We start from the raw sequence: 17,907 nt of genomic DNA, 5'->3' as shown, positions 1-17,907 counted from the left end.
ATCGACACTTCTTTGAGGTTACCTCAGTGGGTAATTTTACCATCCTTTTTATGGACTGAGAAGCTACAGCAAAAGCATAGTGAGATGCCCAGGGTCACACGACAAATCAGAGACAAAACCCAAGACTCCTAAATCATTCTGTCAGGCTTGCAGGCATTCATCCTCCTGCTAATTAATATTAGGGACATTCGGGTCATGGGGAGCATATTTTATTAGGTTAGCATTTATGCACCCTCATAAACATTTTTTGGGGGGGTAAGAGAATGGGTTCATTCTTAAAAGGTCCTATCTCTATAAACCCAGTATTTGTATTTTGAGGGACTAGGGTATGGGACTTCAACGTATGAGTTGGGGTGAGGGGACACAATTTAGCCCATACTCATGGGGATTATGATACTTGATTTCCTGTCTCTAGGTGTTGTTCAGAGTATAGACATTGGGAATACTGTAAAGAACTAAGCTATACAATTGTAAAGGTCAAAACATTAGGAACTGAGGATATACAGCTGTGAAGTCACTGTTCTTTCCTCCTGTGACCGGAGGTCTTCACAAGCAATAATTTGCTCTCCATCATAGCTATGTGATGATTGGCTGGCTACCTGATTGGCTGTCAGCCTCCCCAGTATAGATAGACTTGAGAGAGAACACCCGGCCAAATATGCCCAACCAGTTGTCCCTCCTCCTGCCCACTTCATTTGGACACCATGTTTCCTCTTAAGTCATTCTATCATCCTTGAAATCACAAAAAGAGTTCATCTTGTCATTCCCACCCAATGACTTTTGATCCTGTGTTCTGGCTACGCTATAAGTTAGGGAAGAGACTTCACTGACTCAAAAAATGGAAATCTGTGATTAGCTAACGCAGAGAGGCAGGAAGTGCTGCCTGAAACACTTAGAGAGTGATCTGCACACAGGTCCTGAGAGTAGCTGAGATGGTCACCTCCCAAACCCTCTACAGTTGTTGAGGCAAGGCAGGGTTAAGGAAGGTAGGAGGCAAGGGCAGAATAAGCACTGGGTTTTTTAGGTAAAAGTCTAACCCATTGGTATTAACAATTCATAAACAAAGGCTCACAGGCCAATAGAGATTTGACTTGACCTACCTTTAGACAAACAGGTGTGTACCCCTTCTATGCAGATTCTGCCACTCGTTCTTGCTCAAGCCAGAGGAACGTTGTGAGTGTGTGAGCAAGCACATGCGTATGTGTGTGCGTGTGCATGCGCATGCACACCTGGGAGTGGGGTGGCGACAAGAACCTGACTTTGAGAATAAGAGAAAAATGGACATATAACAGATGGCATCAACCACCTGCAAAGTGACCCAGTTCACAGATGGCTTGAAAATTCATTCCTAGTCTCCATTAAGAGGCTCATTATTTCCTTTAACAAGCGTTGCTGTGTTCCTTCCCTGTTTCCGGCCCCTGATTCTGGGGATGCCAAGATGGATGAATTACAGCCCCAGGTCCCAGGAGCCTCAACATCTAGGATAGACACGTGAACTGACACATCATGCCCAATTCCTGTGGGCAGCTGAGCTATCCTTCTGCACACATTCCATGCCTGAAATTTAAGTGGGATCCTGACGCTGGCTCGCCATAAACAGCAGAGCCCATTATTCTCCGACCTCTTCTTGCCCTAGACCCTGTCTGGGCTTCTCAGGATTGTCCTAGCCACATGCTTCACTGCTCAGTGCCCCCTTGCCCTTTACCTCTCCCTGTGTGTTTCATGCGGAAACTGGTCTTCCCCATTACAACATCTTGCCTTGGGCTCTGTTGCAGAAAGACGTATGACCCCTCCCCAAATCCTTATGTTGAAATCCCAACCCCCAGGACCTCAGAATGTTACCATATTTGTAAAAGACGAAAGATTTATGCGATCTGAAGAGAAACCAGAGTATAGAATGTTACCATATTTGAACATTAAGCTTTAATGATGTGATTACTTGAAAAGGAAGCTTTTGGGGATGCTCTTCAAGAGACTTCCGTAAAGCTGGGAGGCAATGTTACTGCAATTCTCTCAAGAGAGACTTTGGTTTTCTTTGGTCTTTATTCTTAGTCTCAGTGGCAACAAAATATTAGACCAAAATACACTCCCCTGCTAGAAATTTTCCAGTGGAATATAACTCTTCTCAAAACGAAAACCAGGAATGATGTTTATGTCATCAAAGTAGTGATTGCTATTGCAGAAAATACGACAGTGTGATTTGAAGAAATGCTGATCTGCCATCAGGGGGAAAGTTGCAGTTTCAGCATCATCTGTTTATTTAGAGAAAAGTTCCCTAAGTTGGCAGCTTCACACCTGTCTTTTAGCCCTGCTTCCCACATACTTCAATTTTGATATCCAGGACTGATAATGGAGATTTCTTTCAATGCAATCATATTAGTATTTCCGAACTCAGTTGACCTACACGGTCTACAGTAAACCTTGACAGCAGATGAGAAATATATGGGCGTTTTGGCCAATATGCTGAGCTCTTAAGAAATAGAAAAAGCTTCTTTGGAAGGCTGTGTGTTTTGAACTCTGTTTATAGTTATGGAGATAGATTTTCCTCATCCAGTAATTCTTTTGTCTCTTACATTTGTTCTCTCTTACGATTAATGGCATTCATAATGAATGGGGGTTATAGCTATAATGAGAATCATAAAACAGCAAAAGGTTCCCTGGCCTGCCCAGCTATGACCATGATGCCCTTAGCACCATGTACTGGCCACATGATTGTGCCTCTTCTAGGAAGCCTAAAGGTATGTCTGTGGTCTTTCTATCACAAAAAGAGGCAGTTTCTCTCCCCTACTGAAAATAGTTCTCTAAAGAATACTAATCAGGGGCGCCTGGGTGGCTCAATCAGTTAAGGGTCTGCCTTCGGCTCAGGTCATGATCCCGGGGTCCTGGGATCGAGCTCCGAATTGCTCAGTCGGGGAGTCTGCTTCTCCTTCTCCCTCTGCCCCTCTTCCCCCATCCCCCACACTGGTGTTCTCGCTTGTAGGCATGTGTCTCTCTCTCTCAAATAAATAAATAAAATCTTAAAAAAACAGAATACTAATCATTTTGCTTCTTAAAGATTACTGAATTTAAGTTCCACAACTATGATAGTTTGAGGGTTGTGTCCAAGAATATGAGGGAGGAGAGAGGAGGCTCCCCTCCATGTTAACATGTTTTGGAAATTATTGCACCGGAAGATAAGTAAGTGTAGACCAGTAAATAATTTAACTATTTGCTTCAGGAGATTCCTACAAACTGATTTATCCAAGAAAATAGTTTGCTTATTTGGGGAAACAGCTCTCTTATCAGGAAACAGATTGCTCACCTGTGAAAAAGAGCATACCTATCAGGCAACAACTTACTCAGCAAAACCCTGACCTTGCGGTGTCCACCAATCCTAAACTATCATGTCATAAACTATGCCCACTGTAAATTGGTTCCCTGTACTCTCTATACCATCTCTATACCATCTCTATACCATCTGAGCCCCAACTCAAACCCAAATCCTATAAATAGCCTTCCTTGGTATCCTCCTTCTGAGACACTGTGTATTCTATTAAGGTGGTGTTTTTCTTTGCTATGCTAAATCTGATAAAATTAGCTTTTGAGGAGTTAACAGTCAACAGAAGGGAGAAAAATAATATTCATTGAGTATTGGTGTAGGTGCTCATTATGTGTCCAACTGTTATATGTTAAAATCCACTTCCTTAGTTAATTTGTGTAGAACAGATATCCATCAGCGCTTGGCTATGTTGTGACTTGGGCTAGAAAAGATATAAAAAGTCTTTTTTAAAAAGATTTTATTTATTTATTTGACAGAGAGAGATACAGCGAGAGAGGGAACACAAGCAGGGGGAGTGGGAGAAGGAGACGCAGGCTTCCCGCAGAGCAGGGAGCCCGATGCGGGACTCGATCCCAGGACCCTGGGACCATGACCTGGGCTGAAGGCAGATGCTTAACGACTGAGCCACCCAGGCGCCCCAAGATATAAAAAGTCTTATTTCTTGTTATTTATTGTAAACACTGAGATTCATAATAAAAAGCAATGCATACTTGAAGCCTTCTTTACTATGAAAGGGGTAAAATATGGCAAGACCGTAAGGCCTTAAACAAGCTGCCACTTCTCAGCCTCCATGAGGGTCTCCATGTTCCCCTACAAATATCGTGTGAGCCGAAGTGGGCATGGAAAATTCTTCCTTTCCACCCTCCCCGTCTGCCCAATGCCCACCTCCTGAAGGCAGCTTCTGTGGCCGTTATCCGTGTTCATGCAGCCAATATAATGCCACAATTCTTCACTAAGTCCAATGCAATGGGTTGGATTTTGTCCCCCAAAAAAGATGTGTTGAAGTTCTAGCCCCCTTGCCGCTCCCCCAAGCCATACCTCAGAACATGACCTTCACTGGAAATAGGATCTTTACAAAGGTAATTAATTATAAGGATAACTTATTCAATATGACCAATGTCCTTATAAGAATGGGAGATTTGGATGCAGAGACAGACACACAGAGAGGGAAGAGAGGTGAGGACACACAGAGAGAAGACAGCCATGTGCCTGGAGTGATGTGTCTACAAGTTGAGGGAGGCCAAAGATCACTGGCAAACACCAGAATCTGGAAAAGGTAAAGGAGGATCCTCTTCTAGAGGTGGGGAGAGCATGGCCCTGCCTATTTTGTGATTTCAGACTTCTAATCTCCAGAACTATAAGACAACACATTTCTGTTGTTTTCAACCACCCAGTTTTTGGTACTTTGTTACGGCAGCCCTTGGAAACGATTGCACCCCAAGTCAGCATTTTATTTATTTATTTTTAAGATCTTATTTATTTATTTGACAGAGAGATACACAGCGAGAGAGGGAACACAAGCAGGGGGAGTGGGAGAGGGAGAAGCAGGCTCCCCGCAGAGCAGGGAGCCCGATGCGGGACTCGATCCCAGGACCCTAGGATCATGACCTGAGCCAAAGGCAGTCGCTTAACCAACTGAGCCACCCAGGCGCCCCCAAGTCAGCATTTTAAAGGAAAGGATGATTACACAGAACATTTCATTACTTTTTATTATATATGTAATTTATTTTATTTTATTTTCTTAAAGATTTTTTTTTTATTATTCATTTGAGACACAGAGATACAGAGAGAGAGAGAGCATGAGCAGGGGGAAAGGCAGAGGGAGAGGGAGAAGCAGGCTCCCCACCGAGCCAGGAGGCCGATGCGGGGCTCAATGAGGGGCTCGATCCCAGGACCCCAGGATCATGACCTGAGCTGAAGGCAGATGCTTAACCATCTGAGCCACCCAGGCGCCCTTATATGTAATTCATTTTAAACTGTTGCTTGTTTAAACTGTTACTTAGGGACAATGTTAATGGATACGAAGAACTAAATGCTGGGTTTCTGGTTATCTATATGGACTTAAAAAAATTTTTTTTTTTAAATTTTTATTTATTTGTCAGAGAGAGAAAGAGAGAGAGAGAGAGCAAGAGCATAAGCAAGGGGAGCAGCAGGCTCCCTGCTGAACAAGGATCCTGATGCGGGACTCAGTCCCAGGACCCTGGGATCATGACCTGAGCTGGGCAGAGACTTAACCTCTGGATCTTTCCTCCTGCCTTCGAACGAGCAATGTGGGCTGAAAATGGAAAAAAAAACATGAAGAAAAAGATCAAAGACAGAATCGGTGTTATTGAACCACCATATTACTACTTTTAAAATCTGTATGATAAAAAGTTTTTAAGTTTCAAAAGACAAAAAATATCGGGGCGCCTGGGTGGCTCAGTCGTTAAGCGTCTGCCTTCGGCTCAGGTCATGATCCCAGGGTCCTGGGATCGAGTCCCGCATCGGGCTCCCTGCTCTGCGGGGAGCCTGCTTCTCCCTCTCCCACTCCCCCTGCCTGTCTTCCCTCTCTCGCTGTGTCTCTCTCTGTCAAATAAATAAAATCTTTAAAAAAAAAAAGACAAAAAATATCTAATTTAAAAACAGTACTGGGCACCTGGTGGCTCAGTCGGTTAAGCATGATTAGTTAGTGTGGCTCAGTCGGTTAAGCCACTGGGTGGCTCAGTCCCTGTATGGACTTTTTATATTAATCCTGATAGAGTAATTTCCCTTTATAACTCTTTGAAATAAACTATCTCTTCCTGAAACATGACTTCAACGTATAACATAAACACCAGGGTACTTTACACATAGGACTTAAATTGTTGACACAGTTATCAATAACCTTTTCTGAGGATAGGCAAATAAGTCCACAGGGTCATTTAACTAATAAATGATGAAGTTAGTCATGCCAACTAACTCTCATTTTATTTATTTATTTATTTATTTATTTATTTATTTATTTATTAGAGAGGGGGAGGGGCAGAGGGAGAGGGAGAGAGAATCTTTTTTTTTTTTTTTGAAAGATTTTATTTATTTATTTGAGAGAGAGAGCAGAAAGCACAAGTAGGGAGTTGGGGGAGAGGGGCAGAGGGAGAGGAAGAAGCAGACTCCCCGCTGAGTGGAGAGTCCAATGCAGGGCTCTATCCCAGGACCCCAAGATCATGACCCCAGCTGAAGGAGGATGCTTAATCAACTGAGCCACCCAGGTGCCCCAAGAGAAAGAATCTTAAGCAGGCTCCATGCCTAACATGGAGCCTGACTCGGGGCTCAATCTTACAACCTTGAGATCATGACCTGAGCTGAAATCAAGAGTCACGTGCTTAGCTGACTAAGCCACCCAGGCACCCCCCACTTTATTTTATTTTTTTTTTTTCTTTTTTAAAAATTTTTAAATTTTTAAATTTTTTAAAAGATTTTATTTATTTGAGAGAGAGAGAGAGAGCACATGAGAGGGGGAGGGCCAGAGGGAGAAGCAGACTCCCCGCTGAGCAGGGAGCCCGATGCGGGACTCGATCCTGGGACTCCAGGATCATGACCTGAGCCGAAGGCAGTCGCTTAACCAACTGAGCCACCCAGGCGCCCAATTCCCCCACTTTTTTTTAGAGGGGGGGGAGCTAACTGCCATTTTAAAATAAAGTCCACCTTTCAGCTCCACAAATTCATTACTATAAGCATTAATTACATGGATCAACTTATAGTAAGGGGTCATCATAGGATCAATGCCCAAGGTCATGGAAGAGAAGAACCACTTCAGAAAAATAAATGTCAGTGGCCAAGATCTTTTCTCCAACCTTTCAAAGAATAGTGTATTTAATATTTAATCTAGAAAGATTTAAATTCAAATCTACTAGGTGTCAGAACCTGTACTAGATAATTTCATGGATAATGACTTTAGATAATTTCATAATTACTTTAATCCTCATACCAACAAAAAAAATTTATAACTATGCATTAAGATTATAAAGGGTTTATATGAAAATAGCACAAATTAAACCTTGCTGATAAGCAGGGTGCTTCAGATTCTTCTAATCTTCATTCACTGCTAGAGATGGATTTGCTAAAATGTTATTTTATGGATTTGTTAAAATGTTTGATGATGGGCTTCCTTTAGCACCTTTCATTAGTTGAACTCAGTGGTGCTCAAGCTTTGATGCAGGGAAGGATTACTACAAGGCACACCATGCACACTAGTCTTTGTGAGTCACATAAGAGATTTTCAAAGATTAATGACACATACTTTTTGCCTTTGTGCTAACCCCTTGTTTAATGTGAAATTTCATAGCTTGTGCTATGATTCAGCTCCAAATTTTGCATCGAATTACCCAGTATAAGGAAGGCAACATGGTCATAAAATGTTCTGGACTAGAGTATATAAAGGTTAACCTGAGGAACTCAGAAAGGAAGCTAGTGCTCTCTAGGACCTAGTATGGATTCATTGGTAAAAGTCCTTGCTTATAAACTTCACTAAGTTTCTAAGTTATTTGATCGGGAGACTGCTTTCGTAGATCAGAATTTTTGCAAACTAGTTAAAAGAGGATCTCATAATATCTTTAAGACAAAAGGTGATGTGTGGACAGAATGATCACAAGGTGAATTCACCATGTGCTGAAGGGCCCCAACTAAATGGCAGTCAGCTCCACTTTAGAAAGAATTCAGTGGTAAAAAAAAAAAGAAAGAAAGAAAGAATTCAGTGGTGGCAGGTTGAAAGAGTCTATCCTGACTTTCTTGTTGAAAATACCTAATGGAGATATATATGGAGTTCAGAACAGCATAAATTTGTCTCATTTGCAGATAGTAAGATTCTGAGAGGGATAACTGATGCCCTGGATCATAGCATTGAAATCTGAAGAGGACCCAATAAACTAGAAATACAAGTCAGATCAAATGCCATAAAATACTATTAATAAATATAAATCCTGTTCTATGATCCCTAGAGCACATGCATAAGGAAAGGAAGTAGAAAGACGGAAAAAACTTATGATCTTTAGTTGGCTGAATCATCAGCAGGAAGTGCACAGAAGAGATTGCAAACTTGAGCTGACTTAGCAATAACCCAGAACAATGGAGGTAATCATGGGACTTCTCTGGCTTGGCTCAGGCCACCCCTTTACCAGTGATGTCATTTGGGGCAACAAAGTCTAATAAGCAACATCGATAAACTGAAACAGAATCAGAGAAGAACACACCAAAAAGTGAGAACAGTTGCAGTCATCATGTCACATAATGGAGATGTTTCATGTGGGTAAGAGGAAAATCTGAGGAGATATGACAGCTGTCTTCAAATATTTGTATGGCTGTCACCAAGAAGAAATACTCAAATTTGTCTGCAGAGGTCCTCGGGGCAGAACCAGAGGCCATAGGACAAGTTACAAGGAAGCAGATTCTGGTTAAAACAAAAAGAACATTCTGGAACTACCAAAAATGGTACAAAGATGTTCAAGCAAGGATGAGGGGCCCCCGGTTGAAGAAATCTGGCCATCATTCCCAATCGCTTACTGAATCTCCACACTTGAAATTCCTCCTTTCTAACCACAACTCAGCTGTACGTGGAGGTGAACAGGTGACCCAGTTCTAACCTTACAGTACCTTAGACCTTGGAGAAATTCCTGCTGGGGCATTTGGGTTAGATTTGATCTCCCAGTAAGAAGGAACAGATAAGGCTGGTGGCCGCCTCCACCCTTTATTCTGTCTTGAATACGGATGTGATGCTAAGAGCTGCAGAAGCTGTCTTGAAACCATAAGGAAAAGGCCAAGAGAGTCAGGGAGGATCAGTCTGACCGCAACTGCTTACCTCCAGATACCTTGCTGCGTGAGAAAGATGCATCCTTATTTGTTCAAGCCACAGCAGTCAGATTTTCTGTTACTTGCAGCCAAATGTACTCCTAACTAATCTAGGAACATGGAATGCAAATAGCAATGGAAGCAAATTAGATTAACTCTAGAGTCACTCCAACCTTAAGATTTTTTAGTCCAGGGGCGCCTGGGTGGCTCAGTTGGTTGAGCGACTGCCTTCGGCTCAGGTCATGATCCCGGAGTCCCGGGATCGAGTCCCGCATCGGGCTCCCTGCTCGGCGGGGAGCCTGCTTCTCCCTCTGACCCTCCCCCCTCTCATGCGCTCTCTCTCTCAGTCTCTCTCTCTCTCAAATAAATAAATAAATAAATAAAAGATTTTTTAGTCCAGAAGCTAACTTAATATTTTCAAATTTTTCTATATTTAACCAATAAGTATCCTTCTGAGGACTCACTGTGTAGATGGTGGTATGTTAAAACTAAACACACTATGGGGCGCCTGGGTGGCTCAGTCATTCAGCGTCTGCCTTCGGCTCAGGTCGTGATCTCAGGTCCTGGGATCGAGTCCTGCGTCAGGTTCGCTGCTCTGTGGGGAGCCTGCTTCTTCCTCTCCCTCTGCTGCTCCCTCTCCTGCTCGTGCACTCTCCCTCTCTCAAATAAATAAAATCTTTTTAAAAATAAATAAAATGAAATAAAATGAAATCTTAAAAAAACAAAACGACAAAACAAAACAAAAAAACTAAACACACTATGTATATGTATATTACCCAAACCTCTAACTTTGTGACAAGAGTTCAACAGTACCCTAGAATTTCTCAACAATGCCATTGTAAGGAAAGGTGATTTTATTTGTGAATCAATTTTAGGTAGCAATTTTAATACAATTTTGCAACTAATGGTACCCACATTCATATTTGTTCCAAATGCTCACTGCTCATGGCCTACCAGGACTTATGTTCCTTGGTCCAGGACCCGTGAAGAGGGTTTTGGGGATTTCCAATAGATCCCACACACTTCGGTCAACCCATCTCTTTCACCAGGAGGGAGAGGGAATGCCACCCAGAAGCTACTGGGAAGGGTATCTTGGGCAAGCAGGGATGCCCGGGTCAGCAGTGCAACCAGAGGGAGCAAGTCTGATAGAATGGAACCATGGCTAAGGTCAACTTGGGCCACAAGTGGAAACAGACACCATCCTGGTGTCTTGGTAGTGTCCAAGGGCAGCAACACCAAAGGAAGATGGGTGAAGAGAAGGGACAGTTATCCTGAGGATGCTGTCTTGCTTTGCCAAGAGCACTGGCTTCCCAAGCAATTTGGAGGAGGGACAGGAACCACATCCCCCTAAGAGATGGGAGAAAACCACTGGAAACATAGCTGGGAAGTCTGGCACACATTCCAGGGACTCTGGCTGTGGGTCTGAGCTGGAGAAAGCTGCCTTTGTAAGGCAGGTCTGAGATTCTCTGCAGCCGCAGTCCCAGGTGGTCCTAAGAAACTAGGACATTGCAGATCAGGCCATTTGATAAATACTTTTCAGACTGTCAACTGCAACACATGAGTGAATCATGATATAGACTTAGCGGGCATTTTATTTATTTATTTATTTATTTATTTATTTATTTATTTATTTATTTAATATTTATTTATTTTTAAAGATTTTATTTACTTATTTGACAGAGAGAGACACAGCAAGAGAGGGAACACAAGTGGGGGGAGTGGGAGAGGGAGAAGCAGGCTTCCCGCAGAGCAGAGAGCCCGATGCGGGGCTCGATCCCAGGACCCTGGGATCATGACCTGAGCCGAAGGCAGACGCTTAACGACTGAGCCACCCAGGGGCCCCTCTGACAGCATTTTAAAAACAAGAAATAGAATAAAATAAAATAGACCAGAAAGAAAATATCAGAGCACATTGCCTATAGTAAAGGTAATGTGAAGCTTTTGTGTGTGTGTGAGAGACAGCCTTTGATGTAAAATACATCTCTTACTGTGGCTGAGGGTCAAAAAATGTTTGAAAGCCACTGATTAAGAGGCTCACTGCCTAGATAGATACTTAATTTGAATAATAGAGTCTTCACAACATTTTGTATCCTGTTCATTTCTATGATTAAACTAACAGGAAGCAAAGTGACTCAGGGCATCGACCAATATTAATTAAACAAATGTGTCCTGATTTTGGAATGACATGTTCTGGTTTCCTATTGCTCTTTTGGCTCACACAAATGTTCATACTTTATTCAGTGAAAGAATTGTTTGTTCTTTTGCTGCTCTTATTTCCTTCTTTCTCATCGGTAGTAATTTATTTTCTGGAACATTCTTTAGCTCCATTTCCATAGTTTTGATCATTGGTTCCAACATTCCTCCTTTCAATCCGATAAAATTCTCTGTTTTTGTTCTGGTTTTTATCCATTTATTTATTTATTTTTGAGATCATTTATTTATTTATTTATTTTAGAAAGAGAGAGAGCGCAAGCTGGGGCAGGAGCAGAGGAGGAGGAAGAAGGAGGAGAAAAAATTTACCGAAACGGACTGACAGATGCTGGTTCTAGAGGGGAAAGATTCTGATGAAGAGGGGAATAAAGGGACGCCTGGGTGGCTTAGTCAGTTGGGCGTCTGCCTTGGCTTGGGTCATGATCCCAGGGTCTTAGGATTGAGCCCTGTGTTGGGCTCCTTGTTCAGCAGGGAGCCTGCTTCTCCCTTAGCCTGCCACTTCCCCTGCTTCTTCTCTCTCTCTCTCTCTGACAAATAGATAAGTAAAATCCTAAAAAAAAAAGAGGGGAATGAAGAGTTCTGATTGAATACATATTGTTTTTGGAGTACTCCTACAAAATAGAATCATGCTGCAAAACAAGAGACCTCAAGGACCTCCTAGTTGATCAGACTCTGATTGGAAGCGGCACTGGGTATCCCTGGTTGGGTGATGCCTCCAATGCCAACACAGTCTCGGGTCTTTTAAAACTTACTGTGGCCTGTAGATGGGGCTGATAAGAAGAACTGAAATTATTTCTGATTAAAAAAACATAAGCACTTGGGGTGCCTGGGGCTCAGTCGGTTAAGTGCTTTCAGCTCAGGTCATGATCCCAGGGTCCTGGGATCGAGTCTGCTTCTCGCTCTCCCTCTACCCCTCCCCCCTGCTCATTCTCTCTTTCTCTCTCTTTCTCAAATAAATGAATACTTAAAAATCTTAAAAAAAAAAAAAGACTCACTGGTCTCTAACCTTCCTGTGGTGTCAGACTCTGAGCCACAGTAAAACTTTCATCTGCTGCTTTAGCTCCTACTATGGATGGAAGGCTTGTGTCCCCCCCAAATTCATATGCTGAAACCTAATCCCCAATGTGACAGTATTTGGAAGTGTGTGTTTAGGAGGTGATTAGGACATAAGGGTAGAACCCTCATGAATGGAATTATTGCCCTTAGAGAAGAGACCCTAGAGGAAAAACAGTCTGTCAGTTCCTCAAATGCTTCAACATAGATTTATCATATGACCCAGCAATTCCACACCCAAGTATATATACTCAAGAGAAGAAAACACATGTGTCCACACAAAAACTTGTACACAAATGTTCATAACAGCATTATTCGTAATAGCTCAAAGGTGGAAATAATCCAAATGCCCGTCAACTGATTAATGGATAGACAAAGTGTATTGTACCCATGTAATGGAATATTATCCAGCTATAAAAAGAAATGAAGTACTGATATATTCCATAACACGAACGGATCTTAAAAACATGAGAAGTGAAATAAGGCAAAAGCAAAAGGACAAATACTGTCTGATTCCATTTATATGAAGTATCCCAAATAGGCAAATCTTTACATTAGTAATGGCCGAGAGCTTGGCTTGACTTGGGTCCCTCACCCCCCCAATGTCACATCCCCCTGACACTCCCATAATACATTTCCATATTCTGTCCCCACAGGTTTGCATCTTGGTTGTTTGGGGTTGGCCTTCACAGTGCCGTACCCTCTTCTGTTCCTTGCTTAGATGATTTTCCTCCATTTGTTCATGCGCTGCCGTCCATCGGCGGAGACAAGCCACCGGTCAAGAAGCCACCGGTCAAGGCAACATTTTCTGAACTTTCCTAGGAAGGGTGAGCCTGAGTCGCTGTTTTCAGTAATAATAATTCATACCCCATAGGAATCTGGGGCTTCCAAGCATTATTTCAAGGAATCTTTCCAATGGTCTTGTTGGTGTATTATTTTCCTTATTCTACAGGGGAGAACGAAGGCTCAGAGAGCTGAAGTACCTGCCCAAGATCGCCTCACCAGAGCATGTTAGAGCACTGGAGCACAGAATCCTGCAGGGATATGCATGTGGACTTTGTAAACACACGTAAGGTGGATAGAATAGCAGCTCAAGACGTGTTTGGGGACGCCTATGTGGCTCAGTCAGTTAAGCGTCTGCCTTTGGCTCAGGTCACAATCCCAGAGTCCTGGGATCAAGTCCCACATCAGGCTCCCTGCTCAGCAGGGAGTCGGCTTCTCCGTCTCCCTCTGCCCCTCCCCCCGCTCATGCTCTCTCTCTCTCTCTCTCTCTCGCTCTCGCTCTTTCTTGCATGCTGTCTCTCTCTCAAATAAATAAAGTCTTTAAGAAAAAAAACCATGTTTGTGTATCATCTCATAACCTATAAACTGTATTTCCTTGTTGGCTTAAAAATTAAATTGGTTAGCACAATTTGTTCCAAATTAATGAAGTATGCCATGTTTTGATTCCAAAGTCAGTCTTACAGAATTCTGTTTTTATTCTATCTCTTGTTCAGTAAAACGAAAGCTCCTATTTTCCCACTTAAAAAAAAAAAAAAGTCACCTGAAATCAACTTTATATTTCCCTACAATGGATATTTCTGTGGATGTTGTTCTTTTGTTCTCTATTTTATGTTCTATTTTTGTGTTAAATTTTCAAAGAGAGACAAGGAGTTTCCTCATGAATATTTCCTAACAGGGGACATGACTTGGACAGAAAATGGGACGAAAGGGGCCAGTCCTTGGTTAGGACCGCCCTTTCTCTTTGTTCGGCCCCAGGCCATTCCCCTGATCATTGTAAGTAGGACAGTGGGTGCCTTAGCCCTGTCACCGCCTTCAAGCGGAATTGGGCAGCACAGAGCTGCTGTCTTTGACCGGGAACGCGGTGCGTGGACACTGTGTGCTCCCCACTGTGTACATTTGTTGTCCGCAGAAGTTTCTGCCAAGTCTTTAACACTTGCAGCCACTTAAACACAAATTCCTAATGTCCGCAACTTCTATTTGCGATCATTTAATTTATCACAGGCCTTTCCTGACAAGTATTAGAATCAGGTCCAAACTCTGTCTTAACCACCAAAAAGGGGGAATTCTGAGCCCTTGCTCCTTCTCCACGGACCACTCTGCCCACCTCTTGCAGCCCAATCCTATAGCCAGTGAGCGGGGCTGTGGCCTTGACCGGAGGATTTCTCTCGTCAGTGACAGTCCCTCCTCCTTTTCTGAATAGAGTCTGTCTGTCTTAGGGTGGAGAATGTGTGGATTCAGCACAAGGTTCTCCTGGAGATATGTAAATGTGAAAAAGGAATGACTCTTTGGATGGAACATGTCAAGCCGATGAAGATGGCGTGAGGATGCTTGAAGGATTAGCAGGAGTCTGAGCAGGGGCAGGAAAGCAGGTCATCCATGGAACAGGCAGCCAGCTGCGTTTCCCTTCTTTTTTTTTTTTTTTTGCTCTTCCAAAAAAGATTCCCTAATAAGGGGGAGGAATCCCCTTATGTGAAAAATGTGCACCCAGAGTAAAAATTGCTGTGTCACTTTTTGGAAGCCCTCCTTTTTCTCTTTATTTCCAAAATAAAGCTTCCCCCCACCTTCTCCTCCCTCTTCTCCTCTTCGTCCTTCTCCTCCTCCTCTTCTTCTTTTTCTCCTTCTCCCTCTCTTCTTCCTCCTCTCCCTTTCTTCCTCCTCCCCATTCTTCTTCTTCTTCTCTTCTTCTTCTTCTTCTCTTCTTCTTCTTCTTCAATAAAATGTTATTTCTGGATATGGTCAATGTTGAATTCAAGAGGTATAAAAAGAAATACTGTAAAACAATATGTTAATAGCATGGTAACTAGATTTATCATGGTGATCACTTTGCAATATGTTCAAATATCAAATCATTATGTTGTACACCTGAAATGAATACAATGTTGGATGTCAATTAGACTTTAATAAAAAAAACTTACTGAGATTAAAATGCTAAAATACTCTCCTTAAAGCATAAAGTATAGACACATTATGAAAAAAATTTCACCTTGTCTTCAATTCCACCTCTGAAGAAAGTTATTATTTCTAGTTTCTTGTGTATACTTCCAGAGATAGTCTATATATGAGTGTATTCTGACATAATGGATTGAGCCCCACAAAAATAAAACAAGATTTACAACCCAGAAAAAGACCGTCCTCATTGTGCCCAAAGAGAAAGAGGTGATCATTATGTGGATTATGTGAGATTGTGAGGCTCCCTCCTAGATTTTCTGATTCACATAGAATTCTCTACAGAAGGATAGTCCTTACGATCCATAGATCAAGACAGACTCCAACCCTGCTGAGGTTAGACTCAATAAAATAAAATCCATTCAGAGTATTTCCTGTTCTAAATTGTGGGGCACAAACCAGTCAGGGATTCTGCCAGCAGCATCATCGTGGAGTCTGTCGTTGGTCTACAAATGTAAATCACTCAGCCAGTGCATTAGTCAGCTTGGATTGCCATAACAAAATAGGACAGGCTGGGTGGCTTAAACAATAGAAATGTATTTCTTATTTTTTTTCCAAGGTGCTGGCAGGACTGGTTTCTAGCGAGGCCTCTGTTCCTGGCTTATAGATTTCTGCCTTCTCATTGTGGTCTTTCCCTTGTGTGTGGGCAGACAGAGAGAGAGAGAGAGAGAGTTCTGTGTCTCTTTCTCTTCTTGTAAGGGCGCCATTCTTATCAGACCTGGGCCCTACCCTTAAAACCTCATTTAACCTTAATCACTTCCTTAAAGACTCTGTCTCCAAACATAGTCACGTTGGAGGTGAGCGCTTCAACATATGAATTTGGGGGGAACACAGTTCAGTCCACGACAATGGTGGACCATTAGCTAATGGTGATAACTATTTTAATGAAATAATAGCAGTGACTATTTAAGTACCTACTCTGTGTTGGGCAATGTACAGCTTGCTCTGTGCATATCATTTATAGTTCTCAAAATAACTCCACAAGGTAGGCATTATTACTCCCAGGGAGTAATACTTAACGATTGATCCGGTTTGAGTGCTGACCAATCAGAATGAACACTGACTATAAACTATGTTCCAGTGCCTGAGGGCTGAGGAGGAGCCCCAAAAGATTCCATTGCTCAGGTGAAAAAGGGGAGATTTGGAGAGATTAGGTGAATTATATACAAGCTCATACAGCTGGCAAATGGTGGATCAGGGACTGGAAACCACGTCTGTCAGACTCAACATTATTTTGTCCCTCCGCCATTTCCACGGGAGCTGTCTGCAGAGGGTCTCCATAGTTCTCCATCTCAGTGAGCCTCGGAGTGTCTTCCATCGTATCCACAACTGACTTAACAGTGCCTGCTTTGGAAGAGGCTGGCTTAGTATCAAGGTCAATGTGCCTGTTGGCTCCTCTCAGAGCTGACCCAGACCTTGATGCAAGGGCCTTCCTCACTGCCCACTCCAGCTCACGTCTGACAGTATTGCAGGGTTTCTGAATCCGGGTCTTTGCAAGGGGCCCCAGCTGTCTTTCCCAAAAGGCATATCTGGGTCTCTGGGGTCCTTTGCCTCCATCCATGAACTTGACCTCCACTGGTTGTCTGGATCAGGTATGTGTACCCATGGTACAGCTTACACGTGTATTTGATCCGATCTTGGGTCTTAGACTCCAGCCTGATTATCCATCATGAAGTACCAAACACCAGAAGTCTAGTACTTCTAGGCTAAATCCATTCTTTGAATTACCTCCCAATAACCTCCTCTTCCTGTTCCACGTGCTCCTCATTCTCTCTACTTTCTTGGTGTTCTTCTTGCTTTCATGTCCCCATTTTTCCTCTTCTCCTTTTTTCTGTTCTCCCTCTGATTTAGGGCTGTGTTAGCATGTACTCAAGAAAGTAGTCTTCACTTTCCACATTTATGGCTTAAGAACATTTCTGTCTCCTGGGCCGTCAGGGGCTCAGTGTATCAGTGGGACAGTGTATGAAACTTTCCATCCATCAGTCAGCGATATCTGTAAGCAAGCTGGAACTGGTCCCAGTTCAAGGCACTTTCATTAAAGATTAAAAAGCAGCCTGGAGCTTTTTTTCTCTTTCTCGCCGCCATCCTGCTCTGTGTGGCTGACTGTTTCTCACCATGTCTTCTCACAAGACTTTCAGAATCAAGCGATTCCTGGCCAAGAAACAAAAGCAGAATCACCCCATTCCCCAGTGGATTCGGATGAAAACTGGTAGTAAAATCAGGTACAACTCCAAGAGGTACTGGAGAAGAACCAAGCTGGGTCTATAAAACGTCACACATCATGAGATGACACACCTAATTGGCACCACATATTCAATTAAGTTGTGTGAAGATCATGTGTTCTATCCTATCACTCTGTAAACATCCTTCCTACGTGGCCATACACATGCTTTATCATTGAAATGATTTTTCTCTGTTACTATGCCCCTGCACCAGTAGGTTGGTTCAGGAATAAATGTGAGACCTTTCGTCTCTACTACTGCTGTGTTTCTGATTTGTGAAGTACTGAACTCCCCCTCCTGTCAGATCATGCATTGCACTGTCAGATAGAACTTTCTGCAGTGATAGAAATG

The 17,907-nt window shown here is 42.8% G+C and overlaps 2 protein-coding genes across 6 annotated transcripts in view; both read left to right on the top strand.

Annotated features, from left to right (window-relative positions):
- Nucleotides 1–13,561, top strand: part of MOGAT1 (monoacylglycerol O-acyltransferase 1) — a 99,408-nt gene extending 85,847 nt beyond the window's left edge. For 3 of the 5 annotated variants that reach the window (XM_035007022.1, XM_035007021.1, XM_035007023.1), the window contains exons 7-8: nt 13,042–13,212; nt 13,338–13,560. In XM_035007022.1, the coding sequence (XP_034862913.1) occupies nt 13,042–13,207 (166 nt within the window). In that variant the 3' untranslated portion in view covers nt 13,208–13,212; nt 13,338–13,560. Of the gene's footprint in view, nt 1–13,041; nt 13,213–13,337 lie in introns of all 5 variants that reach the window. The other 2 variants (XM_035007016.1, XM_035007020.1) reach the window with 1 other exon arrangement.
- Nucleotides 13,562–17,407: 3,846 nt separating this feature from the next.
- LOC118012003 (60S ribosomal protein L39-like) lies at nt 17,408–17,907 on the top strand. Its single transcript, XM_035007024.1, has one exon. It carries the CDS (start codon nt 17,450–17,452, stop codon nt 17,600–17,602), a length of 153 nt encoding a protein of 50 aa, XP_034862915.1. The 5' UTR covers nt 17,408–17,449; the 3' UTR covers nt 17,603–17,907.

Source organism: Mirounga leonina, unplaced genomic scaffold, assembly GCF_011800145.1.
Source record: "Mirounga leonina isolate KUSES-001 unplaced genomic scaffold, KU_Mleo_1.0 Mir_151, whole genome shotgun sequence".
Taxonomy (NCBI): Eukaryota; Metazoa; Chordata; class Mammalia; order Carnivora; family Phocidae; genus Mirounga; species Mirounga leonina.
This window is presented reverse-complemented; position numbering and strand designations above follow the sequence as displayed.

Excerpts from the sequence above, each read along its gene's own strand:
- LOC118012003 (XM_035007024.1), top strand. The coding sequence starts at position 17,450 with ATGTCTTCTCACAAGACTTTCAGAATCAAGCGATTCCTGGCCAAGAAA.